The sequence below is a fragment of the Condylura cristata genome, unplaced genomic scaffold, assembly GCF_000260355.1.
Source record: "Condylura cristata isolate star-nosed mole 26May11 unplaced genomic scaffold, ConCri1.0 scaffold00005, whole genome shotgun sequence".
Classification (NCBI taxonomy): domain Eukaryota; kingdom Metazoa; phylum Chordata; class Mammalia; order Eulipotyphla; family Talpidae; genus Condylura; species Condylura cristata.
Window position 1 is genome coordinate 30,061,638 of NW_004567106.1, and position 21,455 is coordinate 30,083,092.

The 21,455-nt window shown below is 50.5% G+C and overlaps 1 protein-coding gene across 2 annotated transcripts in view; it reads right to left on the reverse strand.

The window, feature by feature from the left end:
• CRHR2 (corticotropin releasing hormone receptor 2) overlaps positions 1 to 21,200 on the reverse strand; it is a 31,428-nt gene extending 10,228 nt beyond the window's left edge. The window contains exons 1-8 of one of the 2 annotated variants that reach the window (XM_004676824.2): positions 21,098 to 21,200; positions 20,822 to 20,947; positions 7,851 to 7,936; positions 5,875 to 5,981; positions 5,463 to 5,580; positions 3,687 to 3,840; positions 3,115 to 3,175; positions 1,634 to 1,706 (exon numbers count right to left, since the gene is read on the reverse strand). In XM_004676824.2, the coding sequence (XP_004676881.1) occupies positions 1,634 to 1,706; positions 3,115 to 3,175; positions 3,687 to 3,840; positions 5,463 to 5,580; positions 5,875 to 5,981; positions 7,851 to 7,936; positions 20,822 to 20,947; positions 21,098 to 21,200 (828 nt within the window). Of the gene's footprint in view, positions 1 to 1,633; positions 1,707 to 3,114; positions 3,176 to 3,686; positions 3,841 to 5,462; positions 5,581 to 5,874; positions 5,985 to 7,850; positions 7,937 to 20,821; positions 20,948 to 21,097 lie in introns of both variants that reach the window. The other variant, XM_004676823.2, reaches the window with a different exon arrangement.
• Positions 21,201 to 21,455: the final 255 nt, after the last annotated feature.

The following is a 21,455-nucleotide window of genomic DNA, read 5'->3' on the forward strand; positions in this document are numbered from 1 at the left end:
CCCAGCAAGGGCCTAATAAATGCCACATGCCTTCCCCATGACAACAGCAGTGACTACAATCTCCTGTAAACTCAGCTAGCTGACTCACTTCCCAGAAACCCATGTCCAAGCCCGAGTCTCAGGAGCAGAAAGGCAGCTCTGGGGATGGCAGTTGGCAGGAACACGTAGCCAGAGGCCACAGCAGGCAGCAGTCCTGCCCCAGAGCCTCAGCTTGGGCAGGAGTGTGGTGACCTGGGATGCGTTTTAGATCTGTTTTGTCATTTGTGAGCTGGGCATCACTCTGCTCCTTCAGGCACTGAGGATGTGCAGACTGCAGGTCTAAGGACATGGTTTCCCCTGGGACCAGAGCCAGTAGAGAGACACAAGTTGAGAGGGTGAGAGCAGACCAGGAGGGAGCCTGGAAGACGAGGGCAGGATTTGGTTCTGACACGGGCCCTTATGTTCACCTCCCCTTCCCCGCCCCCTCCCTCAGTGCTGGCCACTGGCTGTCCAACAGCCTTCTGAGGAGACTTGCTCCTGCTATTCTTGGTTTGCGACCAGACCAGCCTTCCTTGGCTGGGTTCCAGGTTCTTCAAAAATCCTTTCCCTCCAGGATGGGCTCTCAGCTGCTGGCCAGGAGGTGGGTCTCAGGGAGCTTTTGCTCCAACTGCAGGGGATGGAGTCATCCACTGGGGTGCTCACTCCACTGATAAGGGCTGGTTCTGCCTCTGAAATGAATGGCGCCTGATGGTAGGACTTCAGGCGAGGGATGCATACCTCCCTAGCCATCTCTAGTTCACATGCAGCAGGGCACACCAAAGATGAGGTCAAGTGAGGTCGAGAAGTCAAGAATGAGAGTAAGGAAATAAAAGAGAGAAAACAGTAATTGTCTCCTGGGTGTGCCACAGAAAGCCCCCTTAGGCACCTGCTGTGTGCAACATGAGGCCAGCCAGCTCTCCCTCCAGCTCCCCACATGAAGCAGGTGGCCCTTTAAGGAATCTGGTCCATAGAGGAGCTGAAATGACTGAGCCTGAAATAAGTCTTACGTAAATGCCAATTTCTTATGGGGCTATTTTGTATGTCTCTCTTTTTTAATGTATGATATGTAATGTGTTCGTTTTTTGCAGAATGAGGCCTCTACTTAAACTCTACCTTAATTAAAGCTCGTTGTGGATTAAAGACACGGTGGCAATTATACCTTAGATGCAAATACATTTGGCAAAGGGCGGGAGCTGAACCTGGAACAATTGCTCATTACGCTCCATTCTGGTAACACTGCTCCAGGCTGGGGGCGGTGGGCTGGGCCCAGGTGGGGGTTGCTGCAGGTGGAGAGGGATGTGGATTTGGCCTGAAAAGAGGCCCGGACACACTTCTTTGCCACTCAGTGCCCCTGGCCTGCCTGTCTCAGCACCATACTTGGCAAAGGGACTCAAATGAGAGAGGGCATGAGAAATCTGCCTGTCAGATCTCTGCCAGAGAAAAGCCCAAGGCTCAGAGGGTGGGAAGAGGGGTTCCAATGGTACACAGAGTGTGGGGATGAGGGGGAGAGAATGGGGTGCACTGTGTGCAGGGGCTGCCTCAGGGGCAGCCACACCCTTTCCCGGCGCCTCTGCTGTCCTGGTGCCCCACCCCGCTGGCCTCACTGAGGACCTACCAGGAGTACGAGGATGATGGGCCCCTGATAGATGTAGTCCACCAGGTCGCCGGGCTCCTTGCCGAACCAGCACCTGCAAAGACAGGGTGGCTGTAAGTGGCCTGGGGACTAGATTCTAGAGACCACTGCAGCTTGGGCCCACGGTCCTCCAGTTTGACCCTTCCTGAGACTCAGTCTCTAGGTTGTCCCTTTCCCCAAAGCCTGGATATACAGCCCAGCCCCACTGCCTCACTTCATCCCTGCCTTCTGCCGTACATGAGGCTGGCCTCATCCCCTCCCTTATCCCTACTCTCGATTCCCCAATCCCCAGCCCCGCTCCAGGCTGCTGAGCTCAGGGCTGGGCATTCAGAGGCTCATGAATAAAAAGAGAACAAGGCTCCCCCTTGCTGATCCAGAGTCCAACGGCTTGTACTGCCTGTTCTTAGGTCGCTTGGAACCTGCCAGGCACTCAGAGCACAAAGCAGATGTGGAGGCAGGAACCCTCTCCTGCCTAAACCCCCTTTCTCTGAGCAGAGCCAAGGGGACCCACTGCTAGCCGAGGCTTGTTATTCTCCAGGGCACTGGGGGGTAAAACTCCAAGGTCTGGGAGTAGGGGTGGGCCAGGACCCACTTTGGCGTGGCACTGGCAGCAACATTTAGTGCACCTCAGAAGGGTCCTGTGGACTTGGTGAAATTCTGCCTCTGTCCTCTACAGCCTGAGTTCATCAGTGCGCACTGCCTTCCGTAAGACTTCCCCCTGCTACCTCTCGCCACTAGAATTCTGGTCTGTGCTTAATTAGCCTTTTCACAGGTAACACACTATCTTCCAAGGCTGTCTTCTTATTTTGTGGCAGCTTTTATCATTAGGAGCTCTTCTTAAGGTTTCACTCCTGGAACCCAGCTATCCCTACCCTGTCTGTTCTCCCAGCCTCAGAGACCGTGCAGTCTCTGTCTACAGAGACTATGTTCCCCAGTTTCTCCTCAGGTAGCACCAAAATTCCCAGTTTCTCCCTGGCTGTCCATGGCTAGAGCTGCTGTCATCTGGGCCATGGCCTAGTAAGCCAAAGTCTCTGTGCAGGAAGGAGCTCAGGACTGGACACAGCCCCTGGGCAGAGACTGGATTATCAGAGTAGAATGAGCAACCACTGCCCTGGCTGGGGTCTGTGAAATGCTAATGGAGACACCTTGGAAGTGTCCTTGGCCTCTATGTACTTACACCACACCAGCCAGTCAACACTCAGGAAGCCTTACGAAGGCCAAAGGGCTCAGGCATTGGGGTGCTTCAGGGCACCAGGATTCCTAATTCAGTTCAGCAAAGTTGACTTGACCCCTGTCCCATGAGTGCTCTGTGCCAGGGTAATTTTCAACCTTAGAACAATAGAAAAGCGAATCTGGCCCTGCATGGCTGCGATTCCTTCCCTGCAGCTTGGCCTGAGCCTGTGGCTGACTGCCCCTAGCACGGTCCACCGCCACCCTGACCCCCATCGGCCTGGCCTACTTACTGTTTATTCTCATAGTAGAGTTTGCCCATCGCCCAGGCAATGATGATGGGGCAGGGGATGCCTGAAAGAAGGACAGACAAGGGGTACAGTGGGCAGGCAGATGAACAGGGACCCTCATACAGAACACAGATGGGAGGACTACAGGGGATTGGGATCATGTCCCCAGTCTTCCAACCACAGGCCCTCCCTGACCCCAGAGAGCCCTGCCCCAAGCCCCTCCCCGACTCCCAGCCAACCCCTCCAAGCAGGTCAGGGAGATAAAGGAATTATTATGATTGTCTGGATTGTTGTCATAGAGAAGTGGGGTCTGCTGGCTTCTCTCTTAAGGACAGAGGTAAAAGTCTCTGGACCAACCATCCTAACAGGGGGAGGAGGGCTATTTGTGGAATGTTCTCTTGGAGGGACTGTTTCCTTCTCTCTTGCCAGCGTGGAGGGGAGTGGCTGCATGCTTGGACTGCCCTGGGGGTAGTGGGCAGGGCAGGGCTCCCATCTTTAGACCCAAGATGAAGGGCGGTGACCCTGTCCATGGAAGTCTCTCCCCCGTAGGCTCTCTGGCCTCCTGGAACCCTCACACCATCCGATGAAAAGGAAGAGCCACTTGCGCAGGCTCTCTGTGGAGTAGGTCATGACGATGGCTGTGTGCAGGTAGCAGCCTTCCACAAACATCCAGAAGAAGTTGGTGACCACAAAGTAGTTGAAGATGGTGGTGATGCAGCGGCACCAGACCTGCATGGGGTGGGTGGTAGTCAAGGCTAGCCTGGGACCCCAGGGACAAATGGATGCTGATGGAGGGCTGCTCATTCTAGTTTCTGGACATGGCGTAAACTACCCTCAAGTCTCAATCTGGGGAGCTCCACCCTTCATCAGTTCTCTTGCACTGTTTGGGGTGGAGGTAAAGAGCCAGTCGCCTCTGCTAGAGCTGTGTCTCTGACTTCTCTCCAAGGCTTCTTAATAAAGGGATTCTGGCTCCCAGCTCTCTACAGGCTGCACAGTTCCAATGTATTTTCGTCATTTTATACAGGTGGGGAAGGTCACCTTCAAATCATATAAAGTCAAACTGGTCTCCACACAGGGACAGAATGTGAAATTCATAAGGAAAGTAAAGTGTGCCAATTAAAAGGAAATTATTATCTAAACAACAGGCCAGGCTCTATGAAGGTGGGCTGCAGTCATGGAGGTGATTCTCCAAGGCCTAGGGTTTGGGGAGAATGAATGTTGTTGCTATTTGTTTTCCCAGCAGAGGGGAATCTGTCCCTGTCTGTCTGAGCAGGGTTACCTTCCCACGCACCTGGTAGAAGGATGCTGGGGGTGCAGCAGGGGCGGTTGGGAGCCCGCCAGAGCCACCGAGACACAGCCAGCACCTTTTTTAACAGACCCAGCAGGCCCCGCCATCTGTCCCATGGTCTCATCCCCAGGACACCGTGGAGCTGAGGTTGGCATGTGGGGTGTGCGGAGGAGCGATGTGTTGAGGTGCTCTTGGTTCCCTGGACAGTCCATTCCCTCCCTGCCCAGTTCCCACAGCGCTGGCTGCCATGTAATTTGTGCTCATCTGATCGCTGCCCCCTGAACTTGGGGCCCATGGGGATGTCTCTGTTCTGAGAAAGTCCTGCTGAGGTGGAATGCTGAAGATCCCCTCCTCCCCACCTTGATTTTCCTCCAAGTTACAGCGAGGGCTTATCAGTTGAAGCCATATAGGGCTGCAAGGCACCCAAAAGTGCACTGACATTGGTCTCCCAGAGGAAAGGCTTGATGTGGGGCAAGTTAAGGGTCAAGCCAGGCCGGCTGGCTGCCCAGGTGGGGTCAGCCAGAGAAAATGTATTTCAAAGTCTCATTATAATGGTAAGCCAGGCACTCTGCTTGCTCCCCACTCTGGTCTCCAGTTGACAACGGCCTGGACACAGTGTAACACAGTGGACACAAATCCAAGGCAGGCAGCTCACACCTGGGGTGGCCCACTCAAGATCCTGTGGGTCCAGGTTAGCAGCATCATTTCACCTCCCAGCCTCAGTCTCCACGTCTGTGTAATGGGGAAAAACTCCCTACAGGTCTCTCATTGGGATAATGAGATAAAGCTTAGAGGATGATTTTCACTTTCTTTGCTCTAAGGGGGGTGGTCTTTCTTGGGGGTGATCCTGAATTTCTAACATGGGAATTGGGACATAATAGAAACCCAAGCCTAGTGCAGGGTGTGCTGCTCCTGGCCTGCCAGCTCCCCCACCACCTGCCCCTAAGTGTGGGCAATGATTGGCTGAGAAGAGCTCAGGTGCAGTCTGCACATGTGAGTTGGTCAGAGGCAGGTGCCCCAGTGCCTAGAGTCCTGGCGCAGCCCCAAGCCTCCACCCTGTAACCTTGTTGCTTTCATGCACTTCATGGTCGATGAGCTGCAGCAGGAACCACGTGGCATTTCGCAGGATAAAGGTGGTGATGAGGTTCCAGTGAATCACGTTCCGCAGGCAGCGGATGCTCCTGTGGGAGGCCCAGGTTAGGGTGAGCTGGCGTCAGGGTCAGTGGGGGCATGGGGCGGGGCGTAGAAACCTGGCAGAAACTCGGCCTGGAGTGAGGGCAGCCTCTCCCCCTGTGATGGCACAGCTGGCCCCTCAGGCCAGTTCCCCTCAGCCTCTTGATGCCTAGCCCTGGCACCTCCCACAAGCCCCCTCTGTCCACTGGCTCCACGGCCTCCAGATATAGGTGGGTATGTGTGAGAGGTGAATCAAGTGCTGCAGGAGGAGGAAGGGGACAGCAGGCATGGGGCAGACTCACCGCAAGACCAGGAACAGCAGGAAGGCAGCCACGAGGGCCACCACAGAGACACAGTGACCCAGGTAGTTGATGATGAGGGCAATGCGGTAGTGCAGCTCGTAATTCCTCTGCTGGATGGACAGACAGACAAGCAGACTGAGGCCAGGGGCATGTGGAGGGCAGGGCTGGGTGCTGTAGCAGTGACCTGTGTGTCCTGCCAGGGGCACAAGCGGCCCCAAGAGTCACCACCTTGGAGGGCAGCTGTAGAGCGCGCGAGTACAGAGCGCAGGATTGTGTGTAAGTGGCTGCTGTCAGGCCTCCCAATATGCACTCGGGGGCAGATTTGGACAGTGTATTCTCAGAAACGTCTGGGCCTGGGGTTTTCTTTTCTTTTTGCTTCCCCTGGGAGACACCACGCCTGTGTTTAGTTCTCACTCACTCCCCAGCTGGTAAACATAGCTCTCTCCTCACCCAGGCTTTGGCATATGCTAAGAGCCAATCTGCCCTCCTGCCTCAGAAGCAACAACCTATGAGAGCTCTGGGGTGGCCTGGGCTCAGTGAGGCATGGGTGGGGGTGCACTGTCTATAGAGAGTTTATGAATCTTGACACCAGATAGAAGTGGGTGTGGCCAAAAGATACAAAAACACTGATTCAAAAAGGCACCTGCACCCCCATGTTTATTGCTGCTTTATTTACAGTAGGAACAACATGGAATCACCCCAAATGCCCAAAAGTAGATGACTGGGTTAAAAAGATGTGGTACATATATACACTGGAATATTACTGAGCAATCAAAAAAGATAAACACATGCCTTTTGCAGCAACATGGATGAAGCTGGAAAAGATTATGCTTAGTGAAATAAGCCAGAAAAAAAAGGAAAAATACTGGATGGTTTCACTCATAGCAGGAGTACAAAGAAACCAGGGGGGGAAATAATAATAATAATGAACAACTATATACCAGAGACAATTTATGAGGTTGGAGTGGGGATCAAAAACACGGGTGGAGGGGAAGTGGACTGGACTATGGTGATGGCAGAGGGTGATTTGATGATGGGAAGCCCATGGGGATTACAACTGAGATGGAAAAGGGCACAAATGATGTAAAAATAAACTATTATATTATTTTTTAAAAAGTGGGTGCGGCTTTTAGTATCACCATGTGCTGGCAATTCTAAACAACAGCAGCAATCAAAGCAACCTTCCTGCCAGGGCAGGCTGCCCCCTCAGCCCCACTTTGCTTGCCACTGCTCAGAGGGGCCATAAAGCGGCAAGGAGAGGACAGTAGAGGAAAAAGCCTCCTTCTCTCTCATCTGACCTTCCTGTGGTCACTCCTGCCGCCCTCACTGCAGACACCCACTGCTCATGTTTAGTAGAATCGCTTTCACAGAGTTGGCAAAGGTTTTCCCTCTGAAATTGGACTTCTTTGGGGGGAAAGTTCCAGCCCTAACAGGGGATGTGTTAGGCAAAGAGGAGGTGGATAGAGGTGGGATGTGTCATTTTAGGTCAGAATGAGGCATTGCTTCAAAGAGAGGAGGCAGTCACTGCAGGAGCAGGGAAGGGTCTGAGGGGGACACAGCTCTATGGCATTTCTCTTCCGGGGCTGCACTTGTTACTATGGGGGGTGAGGGTAGGCTAGGTGGGAAACAGGCAAAAAGGAGGAGGAGGGATGTCACACACAGCCTGTTAGGTGTAGGGGAGCACTGGTTATGTGGTCATTCCCTTTTTATGTCTCCTGAAAGTGGATGCCATGTCCTGTCTCCCTCGCCTGTCATGGACACAGGCACAGGGAAGGAGGTGCAGACAGGCATGGCCTGGTGTCACCAGCCCTGGTTCTGCCCCATCCTTGGGGTGCTCCATCTAAGTCCTAATATCGGGTTGTCAGAAAAGCCATGCTATATTTTGTTTATGTCTTTCAAACAAAAATTCATCATGACTTTTCTGACAACCCAATATTTGCATTGGGACCAGGGTTGGGTTGGGTGGGGTCGCTTACCTTGTCATCTAAAATGGGCTCACACTGTGAGTAGTTGATCCGTGAGGCCCACGTGCCATTCTCCAAGCACTCCCGGTAGGCATTTCCTATAAAAGACACCAACCGCCAAGAAGCAGGTCACTCTTCTCTTTAAGAACACTCCCTGGCTCCCAGGTGCCCACAGGATAAAGATCATGCATCTCAACTTCTCTATGCTAGGACACAAGCATGTCTGAAAGTTCATGTTAAATTCATTTATGGGAAAACTGGACAAAAATTTTACATGAATGACAGCTAAAGGACACGTTAAGAGCCATTTTTGATACAATCTCTGACTAGGATTTTTGCACACTTTCTTGAATTTTGTTTGAAATTTGTTTGAGTCTTGGGTTGGAGCAGAAGATTCACTTTGCTGAGCACACTAAATAATTTTCGTCTTTGCACTTCAATCATCTTATGCTTGTGAGAGCCATATTTTTTCATCAGTATTAGCAATTCCAGTTTAATCACAGCTACCATCTGCATAGTAAGTGCTTATCGCACACATAGTAGGTCCTCTTTTAAATGCTTGATACATGCTTGTCTCTTCAATCCTCATATCAACCCATTTTACAGAGAAAGAAACAGAGGGGTAAAGAGATTCAGCTGTTTGCCAGGGATAAATGTTGAGCAGAAGCCTGGAAGCTTTAGCTTCATGTTTATGTTTTAACCCCTAGTTGCTGAGTGGCAGTGCCTGGGGACGGGAGACCCTGCTGGGCTCTGACCGTGTTGCTGGTTGTGAGCTGTAGCTTCCTGGACATGAGTGACAAGTGTCTTAGGATGGCATCCATGTGGAAGTTGGAATGTGATGCATGAAGAGACATTTCAGAGCATCAATGCCTGACATAGGGAAGTGCAAGTTTTATCAAAGGAGAATAGAGAGGAGCCAAAGACTACTTATCCTTGCCCTTCTTCAAATCCCCATTTAACTTTCAATGTCCAGCTCCGAAATCACCTCCTCCAAGGAGTTCACCCTCAACCTCAATCAGGAGGAAACCCTCCCATGTAAGAACTCCAGAGCTTTCTGCCAGCCTCTGCTCTGCATTATACCCTTTGTATTAATATGAATCTTACCTGCACACCTTGATTACAAGTTCTTGTCTGGGGGTGATTTGTACCAGGGTCCTGATCTCTGACTAATGGGAAGTTACTTGTACATTTCTCTTTTTGGCTTATGTTATATGTACAACATAAAGCCAATTAAAAATAAATAGCTCATGGAGCGCAGAGTCACAGGGCTGGAGAAGGAGTCTTAGATTGTTCTTGAAAGCAGTGAGTTCTGAAATAATTAAGTTACTTTAAAAAACCCACTTCCACTGGGCTGACAGTGAGTTAAAAGCAATGGAATTATTAACAAGAACTTGCTGAAGAGCAGAAACAATGGGGGAGATTCTATTAGCCTAATTGTTTTTTAATTGGTGCTCTGAACTCACAAATTTTTCAAACCCGGAGTTGTCACCATCCTATTCCTGCCTCCTGGGCTTATCCCTGCGATGCCCACTTCAAGCAGCGTGCTGGCCACTGTGGGTGTCATCAGGCCAAAGCTGATCACCACCAATTCTGACCCCAATATGAGGACACTTGCTTCTTGCCCTGACCATCACACCCAATTCCCCATGAGTTTTCCCTCTCTTCAGGTTTGTTTCACTGGTGGAAACTGTATAAAATAATTTGATACATACAAACAAAGGTAATATGAACTAAAGGAAAGAAAGGGGTGAAGCCAAAAGGACTCGAGTGAAAGTATCTTAGGAGGGCAAGTCCTTTGTCAAATGAACAATCCTTGCCTAATGGGGGTGTAGACTGCCTCTCAAGAGACACTTATGAAATGAGACAAACCCAGGTACTGGCTGAGATTCAAAAAAGGAACACAGTTTGTCATCTGGAGATACATTCATAGTTATCCAGTTTCCCTGAAGCCCAGTGCTAGAGCCCTTCCTCCAGGAAGACCACCTTGATTTTCCCCATCTCATGGTCTCTCCTCTCCTTAGCTCTCCCCAGCTTTGAGAGCCTGTGCTTCACACTATAGTGCTTACTCATGACCTGATCTGAGTTGTTCAGGTATGTGAGTTTGGTGTCTGATCAGAGTTTGGGAATCCACAAGGACAAGACCTTGGAATACTTGTTTCCCAAGTATAACTCATGGTAGCACTGACCATGGGGAGGACTTGTAAATGGATAAAGATGCTGCAAATCTGAGACCTTTTCTGTCCCATTTCATGAATTCTATCTTTTTGTTTTCTTTTTCTGGAACCTAGTTGCCTTCTGCCAATTCCTCTGCCCTCTCTCTAGATGTTCTACCTAGTCACAGCAACCTTCTGGCTGTTTCCCTGCTTTTCTTCTTCCCTTAATTTTTGCCATGCTTTGCCTTTATAGGCAGAATGGTCATGTTGGTTTCTCCTTAAAATCCATCAATAGCTTTTTATCATTCTTGAGAACAGAGTCCAGCTTTCCTGGTCTCAATACCTGGGCCTCAGGTTAGAATTCCTGACCCATTTCCACCACTCTACATGGTAAGTGACATTTACAATAACAGGCCTGGCACATACTCAGCTCCATGCTAAAGCACCCCTTGAAACACCCTTCTGCTTCTCACCCAGTGTTCACTATCTACCTTCTAAACCCCAGCTCAAATTCTATTTTCTCCTGGGGAAAACAATCTCTTTCTTTTACTCTCTAAACACCTCCCCTATATCTTCCTATCTCTTGAAGCACAGGACTTCACACTACTGCCCATAAACCACAGCAATATATCATCTCATACCACAATTCAATACACATGAGCCACACTACTGAATGCAGTCTCACATAGCAAAATTTATCTTGACAATAGCTCTAGTACCTTCTTCTATTCTAATTAATTCTGTGTATTTATATACATGAACTCTGGTCATGACCTGCAACTGACTTCACAATTTATTCCCTCTTAGAGCATTTGTCGCACTACACTGTGGACTTTATCTCTTTGGACTTAATCTTTTTCTCCTTTGTCATTGAATGTGAGCTTCTTGGAGATAGACAAGTTGTCAGGGACAATATTGGAGTCAATGAATTCCCTCCCAGGAGTGAGCTGTTGAGTACCATGAGCTGAAGAGCATTGTCTCATATCTACCAAACTTTTGAAAAGCAGGGTTTGGCATGTGGGATGTGGTGGTGGGAGGGAGCTTCCCTTTAGGGGTTCAGCCATGCTTGGGGATGCAGTTCTGGCTGCAGACACTGGGTGCCAGGGAACTGGAAGACAGCTGTTTCCAACTCTTTAGAGGAGCTGGCTAATGAGAACACTGAGCCCTCAAGCACAGCCTTGGACATGAAGACAATAAGACAGGAAGAGTACTCTCCAGGAACCACAGGAGGAAGGGCACAGGAAATCTGAGGGCAGGTGGCCAGGCCAGAATTGTGGTGCTGGATGCAGCGAAGTGGGTGCCTGTTACCAAAGCAACACAGGTGTCCCTACGAAGATCAATGATGCTGGTGTGTGGTATTCTGTGTCAGGGGCATTAGAGTCACAATGATGCAGGAGGGAGGGCCTTCCTTTCCTGGATTCTGTATTCTGGGAAGCTTAGTCCTTATCTCCAGCAATATGGCAGGATTCTGCTACCTAGAGTGGACTTAGCCTGTTAAAATAATGGACTATTCCCTTTCAGATACTGGCACTAATTTTGACAGGAGAGCCTGGTTTAGGCAGTCACCTCAGTGGTCCAGGAGCGTGGCTGGAAGAAGATGGGGGTAAGGAAGTTACTATATTCTAACTATGGTTCTATCTCTGGCTGGCTAAGTGACTCTGAATAAGTCCCCTCCCTCTTGGCTTCAGTTTCCCATCTCAGAAAAAGGAATATGAATTGCTTCTCAGTGAAGCTACTGGCATCTCAGATGGGTCAAGTATTTGTTGTGTGGACTTCTTAACCTGCCAGGACCCTTGTGCGATTGTGACAAATCCAAGCATCCCTACATCACTTTCTAGTGCTCTGAAGTTAGGATCCTCTATATTTGACACATGATGAGAGGTCATAAGAGAAAGAGACTATGAGGGGCCATTTTTGGTGAGCTGAATCCAACTGGCACAGAACTACCAAAGGGAAAGAGTGAAACAGGTAGTTTGGCTGTGAGGTATGAATGGGAATATGGCAGAAAGGTGGTGATATGGTAATTGGGTATCTGGAAATAAAACAACAAGAAATGAGGTGGGGGAGTTTTTGAGGGAGGAGGAGAGTGCAGAGGCAATATTTACGGAAAAAATGAGGTAATTGTGCAGGACCAGAACATTCAGCACCACGGACAGCAGAATGTTAGTCTTTCCTGCTCACTATTTATTCAGGTGGAAACCTTGGAGAGTTCCTAAGACCCAACCCTGCCACTCTGCATTGAAAGTATGGCACTGGGCCAGGTCCAAGAAGGTCAAGTTAATTCATGTCATTATTTAAAGCCCAACTTCAGCTCTCTTTCAGGTGCTTCCATGATTCTACAGTCCTTGAGGGTTTAGCAGCTCACTTCTCTTGGCTCATGCTGGGTTAGGATTGTTCTCCCCAGACTCCTGAAAAGGGATTATACTTTACCAGTCAGCTCAGGGGGTGAAACTTTGGTTGCCTTCTCCTCTGGACTTTTCTTAAGGGTCATACAGAGTTAAGCACATGGGGGCTCAGGATGGTCTAAAATGGTGCTATTGCCTAGGTAACTGGGAATTCTGAATGAGAGTGAGAGGCTCAAAGTGGGCCAACAGGACAGAGTGCTACCTCAGATGCTAGGCATTATCAAGTTGTAAGGCAGAGAACACATATGCAGGAGGTATCCATGGTTGCACAATGTGCCACAGTAAGGCTGTGACCAAGGCCAGAGCTGCTGATACTGTAAATCTAAACCCACATAGGGTTGGGTTGTCAATCAAAAAGAACAATCTTGTGGTCAGCATTCTCCTGATTCCAGTCATGAAAGCCTCAGCTGTTCCCAGGAGAACACAATGGAAACTGCAAGTATCTCAGCAAGCATCTCCCTGAGAACTTAAGAGGGAGATGAAACTTGTTGCTCATTTGGTCCAAGATGGGATAATGACATATTTGAGGGTTATCCAGAAAAGAAGAGGCAGAATGAGATCTCTCCCCTGGGTGAATTTTTTTTGTGGGAGATCCCAGAGACAGCATGTTCTAGAAGATTCCATCAGTGCTACCACTTCTTCAGTGTCTGAGCTGCTTGGTTTTTAGATCCTTGAAGCAGAGAGCACCTAAGAGGCCAGAGAGGCTACCCTCAGTCTCCTTACTACCTTTTGCTGGCATTGGGCTCCCCTTGTCTCAGTCATGTTTTTCCTATTTGACTTTGGATCTTGCTGGGAAATCATTGACCTTCATCCTGGATCACCTTAACTTTTGTGGGAAAAATCTCTGAATCAGTCTCCCCTCCCAGTCTGGCATCCACAGTCTGGATAGGGCAATGAACTAGTGGGGCATTACTATTTCTATTTTACCTCCAGGTAAGAGACCATTAAGAAAAATATAGCATATTCAGGTGCTGGCAATACAGTTACCCAGAACCTGTCAACCAATGAATGTCTCCCCGAGTTGATACTCTTGCATTAGTTGGATGTAACTGCAACTAACTAGGACTGGAGGACTAGGGGACCCAGGAGGAATGTTTCCTGTCTTACTCAGGTCATAGCACACTGTAAAGGGTGGAGGTTCCCCAAATTTAAAACAAGTGTGATATAGAAAGAACACTGGGTTGAGACTTTGGTAAGCTGCCTTTGTCAACCCATTCATCAGGTTGGGAAGGGCATCCCCAGAGCCATCTGCTCAAGACATTTGAGTTACAGAATAGGGCATTTCTAATCCATTCTTCAGTGTTGGGTTGACATTTCTTTTGAGCTCAAGTATTTTTTCTGGACCTCCCCAAACTTTCAATTCTATTTCCAAAGGATTGTTCATTTATGGTGGCTTTCCATCCTGATTAAGTATGGGAGGGACACATTTCCACATTTACAGCAGACAGTGGGGAAACTGAGCCATGAGGTACCCAGCAATTTCATGGAGACCATGCTGGGCCATGGAAAAGGGAAGGACATGGATCCAGTTCATTGTGAGATCTCTGCCCTCCCCAGGAGAGATGTAAGTGGGAGGAGGAGCACACACCTTGCTCCAGCCTCTATTGTGTAGGGCTCCCTCCTTCCTGTCATCCCTAGCAACGCTCAATAGACTTGTCACCATGACACCGACCCACAGAGGCAGGTGGGGGGGGAAGAGGCAAACAAGGCAGCCCCATAGCAGTAGAGGCTGCTATGGAATGAGGAATGTCAAGGAAAGAAATTAGGAGAACTCATCAGGCACATCATTCACTAACTACACAGAAACTGAGGCCCAAAGAGGAGAAAACCTATTCAAACATGAGACAAGTGTGGACAGAATTAGATGCGGATTTCAACCATAGTCTCTGTGAGGGAATCAGGGTGAAACCATCTGATTGGCAAAGTCCTACACCCTTCCTTTTGCCCCAGTGTTATCTCTCTCTTTTAACCACAGGGGTAGGGGCTACTTTGATCTTTGGTCCCAACAGACTTTTGGGGCTCAAATTCTCCTAGACCACTCCCTCCTAAGACACCATCTTGGGGCCACCACCTCAGAATGAGGACACGCTCCTTAGTGTGAATGGAACCTTCCTATACCCTAGGACATAAATGTTGCTTCTTCTGGGTCCTAGGCTCACCTCCACTCCCCTTTCTGTCAATTCCCTAGCTGTCCACAGCAGCCCCAAACAGCACTGTCTCCCTAGGTGTGACAGCCCCCCACCCAAGTCAGTATATTCTATCCTTTTCACACAGATAAGGAAACTGAAGCCTAGACAGGGGACCTCCTTGTCACTCAGTGAACCAGCACACTCAGGACTTAGATCCCCTCCAACTGGAATCTGGGTTCCTTCTGCTCTCTCATATCCCAAGCCCAGCCCCTGCAGGTATGGGAATTGCGCTTCCTAACCAGACTCTGGCCTAGTTTGAAATGGACTGATTATACTTGGAGGAGCTTCCTCAGGGTCATTAGGGCGGTAGCTTTGCTATGGGGATCCCAGATTCTTCTGTGGTTGCTGGAGGGGTGGGAATAGAGGTGCGAACAAGGAAGCTATAGTGTCTGATCTAATAAGCAGGAGGGAGGAAAGGGATGGGACAAGCTAGAGTTCTTAGCCAACCTGAATTTAGAATTAGATGGCACACGCTGAAAATCAAATTAGAAAATCAAAAGTAGAATATACTAGTTCTGCACTTAAACTAAAGCTAGCAGGACTGAGGCCTATGCTTGGATGTGGCATTCCACGCTTCCATATCTTGCTCTTGCTCCTTCTACCTGCCTCTGTTTCATCTCTGTTCCCATTCTCCCTTCCACCTGACACATCACTTGTGTAATTTTTCAAGGTTGTGTTCCACAATGCTTCCCCCAAGAAATCTTCCCAATTTGCTGCCTTCTCCTTTGGAATCAGCCCCTTTCCCATGTCTTCCTACATCCTGGGCTGTGCTATTTTACTTACAAATAAATGTTGAAAAGTTATTTGAAGAATTTTCTCTCTCTGTCTCTCCCCCTCCTACTTCCCTCCTCCTCTCTCTCCCCTACTGCCTCTCTCTTTCCCTCGCTGTGTCTCCCTCCCTCCTTGTCTGGGAACCCCCCACCCCCAGGCAGGCCCCTTAGGCAGGCTCAAGTCCAGTGCATATTTGAAGAGCCTGTTTCTAATGAGGAGAGGCAACAGATCACAAACCCAGTAAGCTGTATGCCTGGGAAGAGAGGGGCCAAGGAGTGGCTGGAGGACTCTGGTGGGAGAGGGAGGGAAAACTGAGGTGACTCACTCTTTGTCCTCCCTGAGTAAAGGGTAGTCAGGCAGAGGAATAGCTCATGTTCCATCACTGTCTCTCTCTGCAGCCTGGACCCACAAATTCAGAGGTGGAAAAATGCTAAAACATGAGCCAAGAGTTCCCAGAGTCTTAAGAGGCCATCAGGGGCCCTGGCTTGCTACCCTGAGTAAGTGTCTCTGTCTCTCTCTCCAGACCAGCCCTCTCCCACCCTGACATAACTGAGAAGAGGAAGACTGGCCTGAGCACAAAAGCCCCTGAGGCTGGGAATCTGATGAACTGGGGCACCCACTTTTGCTCTCTCCCTCTCTCCTTCTCCTTTCAGTCAAGCCCTCAGTGATGGCCATGTATGTCCTACTAACTTCTGGCCCTGGAGCTTCAGGGCCAGTGTGTGATCAGTGTCACTAGGAATTGAGAACTGAGTTTATGGATTCACAGCTCCACTTCTTCAACCCAGAGGATGGGATGCATTTGGGACCCTTCCTGAGTCTAGCACACTTTATCATGCCTGTCCTCAATGACTATAATATCCAGACTATACCAAGGCTTCAAGAAATATCTTCATCTCCCCCAGAAAGGAGTTGCTCTAGTGCAACACCTCCCAACTTTCCCCCAAAGCCTTCTTTCCCAAGTTCTGTTGGAAATTACATTAGTCTTATCTTTAAGCAGCCTGAGGCTCCTTGAAGGAAGCACTCAGCTTTTCTTATCACCTCTGCCTCCTCAGTGCTGAAAAGGGTCTTACCATTCAAGCAAGCAGGCAGCACCCATGAAAACATATCTTCTGGCAGGGACTGCTCATTTGAAGTTCTTCCATTTTAACACCATCAGTGCTTCAACATGAGTCTACAATGGGGTTCTGGGAAGTGAGGACTCCTAGTCCTCCCCACAGAACTGGGTGAGGTGGAGGACTATGTCTTTCCATTCTGGGAAATGCCTCAGTACAGATGAGCCCAGTCACTCCTGGCAGCATATGGTGGGCACTGAGGTCAGGTAGCCTAGGCTGAGCCATGCTGTGTTTAGTGCTTCTGTGGGGAGAGGGGGCAGCATGACCCTCCTTTGTAGCTAGGAAGATCACAGGGGCAGGCAAGAGGAGGGCAGCTAGAAGAGAAGTGACAGGAGAGAGAGAGAGACAGAGAATCTGGGGAGAAGGGAGGTTAGGAGAAACTGGAAGGAAGAGACAGAGTGGCCAAGAAAATGGAGAGGGAAGATGTGGGGAGGACAGGAGAGAGAGAGAGAGGCACAGACGGGAAACAAGAACCAGAAAGATACAGACACAACATAGGAAGAGGCAGAGTGAAAATACACCTGGAGGCAGAGGTAGACCACAGAGACAGCCTTTCATTCTCATGATGGGTTCAGAGTGGGGAAGAATACAGTGCCCACCTCTGGCCAAACCACAGTGAGCTCATTTCCCTTCGCCTAGTTTCCAGTCTCTCCTAACAGGACTTGTCCCATCATGCATGCATGGGCATTTGTGATCATTTTGGACGGCCCAGGATTTGAACATGTTCTCATATGGGTACAGGAGACCTGAAGGGAGGCCACTTCCTTCCCCAGAGCTGAAATGGCAGGGACTCACCCTCCAGGCTCTCTGTAGCCAGAGTCCCCCTAACCCCAACCACCAATGTATGTGTGTATATGAGCTGCACCTGCCCTGGGGAAGCGAGTGAGCTGGGGGGCCAAGGAATGGAGATGGGTGGATGCAGGGAGCGTAAGATCCCAGGCTGGTAGCATCGATGGGGCACATTCAGAGAAAGAGCAGGTTACTTTGCTGTGCCAGCTTTGCCCTGGGTTCTTGGCTGGGGCCCCAAATATAGTTTTCCTGCCCACCCAGTGATTCTATAAACTCCCAGAGATCTTTTCATCCACCCCCTTCTCTGTTGAACCTTAGAGGCAATAGAACATGGGCTTGATCCCTTGTTCTGTTATGAGCTTCATGAATTTGGGAAAGTCAGTTAACTTTCCTGCACCTCGGTTTCCCCACATGTAACAGGAGGATAATGCTCCATTTCTATCAATGGTTCATGTAAGGATTAATGAGTTAGCAGGTTGGATGAAAGTACAGACACATGAAACTGTGAAGTGACTGCATGGGTGGTAGGGAGAACCCTGGAGAAGATTTGGACACAAAGGTGCCTAAAAACCTTACCTCAAGCTTCTCACACTCTCCTGGGCCTCTTCTCACCCAGCCAGCCCCACTGATACATCTTTCCAGCCATCCAAAGTCCACACTGTACTCAGGATTTTCCTACATGCCGGGTGTGGACCCTGGCTGTTCCCCGCCACTGGACCCAGTCTTGTGAATTTTAAGGTCTTCGTAGCCATCCCCTCTTCTACTCCAGCAACTTCCATTCAACCTGTGGTTGCAGCAATAACTTCCAAACCTCTACTACTGCCTCCAGAGACGGTGTCCAAAGCTAAGTTCTCAGCTCACAGCTCCTTCCTGCACTGACAGCGCCCTGCACCATCTCACCTCCATCCACCATGTGGTCTAGTTAATGTCTTTCTTCTACTAGCAGAGCTCCACACAAGTACTCAGCAGTTCCACAGCACAAAGCACAGTAGCTGCTCTTTCCCTATACTTATCCATTCCCTTGCTGAGACCCCACATGTCTCCAGAAGTCCAGCTCTAAGTGTCAGGCACTCCCTGATCCTCCAGGACCCTTCTAGGCTGTCCCCGCACATGCGATGTGCCCCTCATGAAGGCAGTAATGCCCTGTGGGTAAGAATGACGTCTGCGTATCCCCCTGCCTGCCCTGGGGCATAGGGGCTAACTATACCTCTGAGTCTCAATTTTACTGTCTGTAAAATGGGCATAAAGCAGTAAATATATCAGGAACACTTGGGGAGCTGGGGGTGAGTTGGTGCACTATACAAAGTTCTCTGTGGTATCTGGCTCCTGGAAAATGACCACACTTGGTAGCTCTGTGGCTAATACTCTGCTTAGCTGAGTAGATCACATTTCTTAGGGGCTAACTTGGAAGCTGTCTCCCACCTGGGCATTATCTATCTGTAAGGAATGAGGCTGTGGGAGGGTTGGGCTGTAGCATACACAAAATTGACAGGGGCAGAAGCTGGAACTTTCATCTTCTTCCCCTATGCTTTTCTTCCCTGTGTTCTACCCAGACGAAGACTTCCACTGGACAGGCTCACAGAGAAGGAGGGCGCGGTAGCGAGGGGAGAAGGAAGTGTGGACAGCATAGGAGCAAAAAGAGACTAGTCACCTCAGCAGCACAGGGTCATGGCAACGACCTCCCAACCTCCCCTACCCCCAGAAGTTACAGGGCAGGCAGCACTTAGGTCCCAACAAAGAAAACTGCTCATTAGATACAGGGGCTAACTGGCACTGTTTGCCAGTGTTGGTGGCACCCTGCCTTCCTGCCCTTTTTTTCAGTTTCTTGATTGACAGCATGAGGTGAGTGATCTGGTTTGTGCTCCAGCACCTCCTCTGGAAGTCTTTCCTGTCTCTCAGAGTCCCCCACCACCACCCCACTGCATCCCGTAGTCCTTGTTCACCTCCATCATTGTACTGAATCACTCTGTTTCTTTTGTCTGTTGCCTGTGAATGAGGCCTCAATGCCAGCTTGCTGACTGGCACACAGTGGGTATTTAATAAATTGGTGGAATAAACACTGGACTCAGCTCTGCTATGAAGAGGAGACACAGTCACTGTCCTTGGGAAGCTCCAGGCTGATTGAGGAGAATAAGGAGCAACACAGGCTGGAGTAGGAAGCAAAGCAGAGCTTGTTGGGGCCACAGGCTGTGGGGCTGAGATGCCTCATCACCTCATTTAGCCCTGTTCTTCATGCCAGCCACTATCAGGGACCCCAATCTCCGTGCCTCACCTACTCAACTCACAGTATCCTAAAAATTAAACTCTCAGATCTGGGATAGAGCGTGGAAATCATTCCTTCTGCCTGCACACCTAGGTGGGGGACCTCACTGCCTCCTCAGAAGATCTGTTTTAATCTTGCCTGGGAAGCATGTTTCCAGATGATACAGAGATCCTTCACTGACTCTAAGTCCCCTTCCCTCTGCCTCCTCAGAGCACAGGCTTTCTGGGCCCAGCAGAGCCCTCCGCTGGCACAGACAGGGGAGTGCCACTTGCATGAGAGGCAGGCACTGCTGCTTGCCCTCTAGCCATCTCTCCAGGTAAAGGCTTCAGCCCCTGAAAGCCTGGCCAGGCACCTGCCCACATGTGTGATATATGCGGGAGCTGTGCCACTGCTCAGAGACCTTCAGAGAAGTTGCTGCGGTGTCCAGGATAAGGGGCTTCAGACAAACAGCACATCCTCAGTCCCCACCCACAGGGTCTCAGGAGGTTCTGCTGCTGGGCGGGGCTAGAGATGTGGGGGAGCTTTCAGGGTGGTCAGTGATTGCTGCCACGCCCTAACCCTCACAGAACACTCCAACCTCACTTCCATAGACCTTCCACAGGGCATAGACTTCGGTACTCCCTACCCCACCAATGCCAGAACCACCGCCTGAATCAAACAAGCCCACCATATGCTGAATGACTCCAATCGCCTCTGCTGCAGTCTCTCCAGCGTTTGTGAGGAAGAAAGCAAACACACACTGTTCTTAGGAGGTGGGCGGCGGTCCCAAGCATTACCTGGGCACAGAAGTAATGCTGCTCACAGCCCTGACTCAGCCAGAGAGCCAGTAGGGTGCATCAGGTTAAGGTGAGGGGACATGCCACACTCTGGCCCCAAAGCATCTATCTATGCTCTGTATGCCTCCTCTTCACTAGGGCTCACCCCACCATTCCTGCCACCTGCCCTCCTCCTCTATAGTGTAGAGTCTAACTCTAGGGGGTTCAAATTGGTGTATACAGCACAGACCAAACAAAGAATATGCCCTTAAAAAGGGGGGGGTGTAGCATACAATATAGGAGAGGGTTGCTCTCAAAATGAAAGGATTTCCATCTCCCCTCTCACAGCATGGTGCACTGGGATTGTGGGCAAACCACTGGCCCACTGAGGTGTGGAGCTCCATGAGATTGGAACAGAGGGAGTGCTCTGTTTGACCCTCACCCTCAACAAATCTCTAACTCCAGATCCAGAGCCCTCCCCACTCTCTAAACCTCCCTCCTGGGTGGCCGAAGCAGAGTCCCCCAGGAGGGTCTGGGGGCACTCACCAGTAGTGTTGTACTTGACACCGTTGAAGTACTCCGGGCACGGCCTCACCACCAGGGCTCCGACCACGCTCAGAGGCCAGCACGTCCCAATCTGGTCCAAGGTTGCATTGCAGTAGGAGTAGGGACCTGGCGATAGGAGAGGGCAGAGCTGGAATCAGAGGGGTCTCGGAGAACGCGGGACGTTGGGGGGCGCGCGCAGAGCCACCGAGCCGCGGGGACCCTGGGCGCTCCCAGAACGGGTCCCTCACTGCTTGGGTCCGTTGGCTGCCTGCCTACCCTCGGGGTTCAGGGGCGGCACCCAGTCGTCCCAGAGCTGCTCTTCGGCCAGCTGTAGGCTGCAATTGTCCTCCAGCAGGCTGTGGAGCAGCGCAGCGTCCATCGGTGCCGGGAGCCGCGCGCCCGCCGAGATAGTGGGACTGCTCGATCGATCGGAGTGGCCGAAAGGCACATGAGAGGGAGTGTGCCACCATAAGAGAGTGGCGTCCGGCCCCCCTCGCAGCCGGCAACCTGCCTGCGAGTCTTGGCTTGCGGGTTTGACCGCCCGGAGCTAAGTCGGGACCTTCCCGGAGAGGAACTGCAGAGCGTGCTAAGAGGCCAGTGCACTGCTCGTTCACGGCCAATGGCGGCGCCAGGG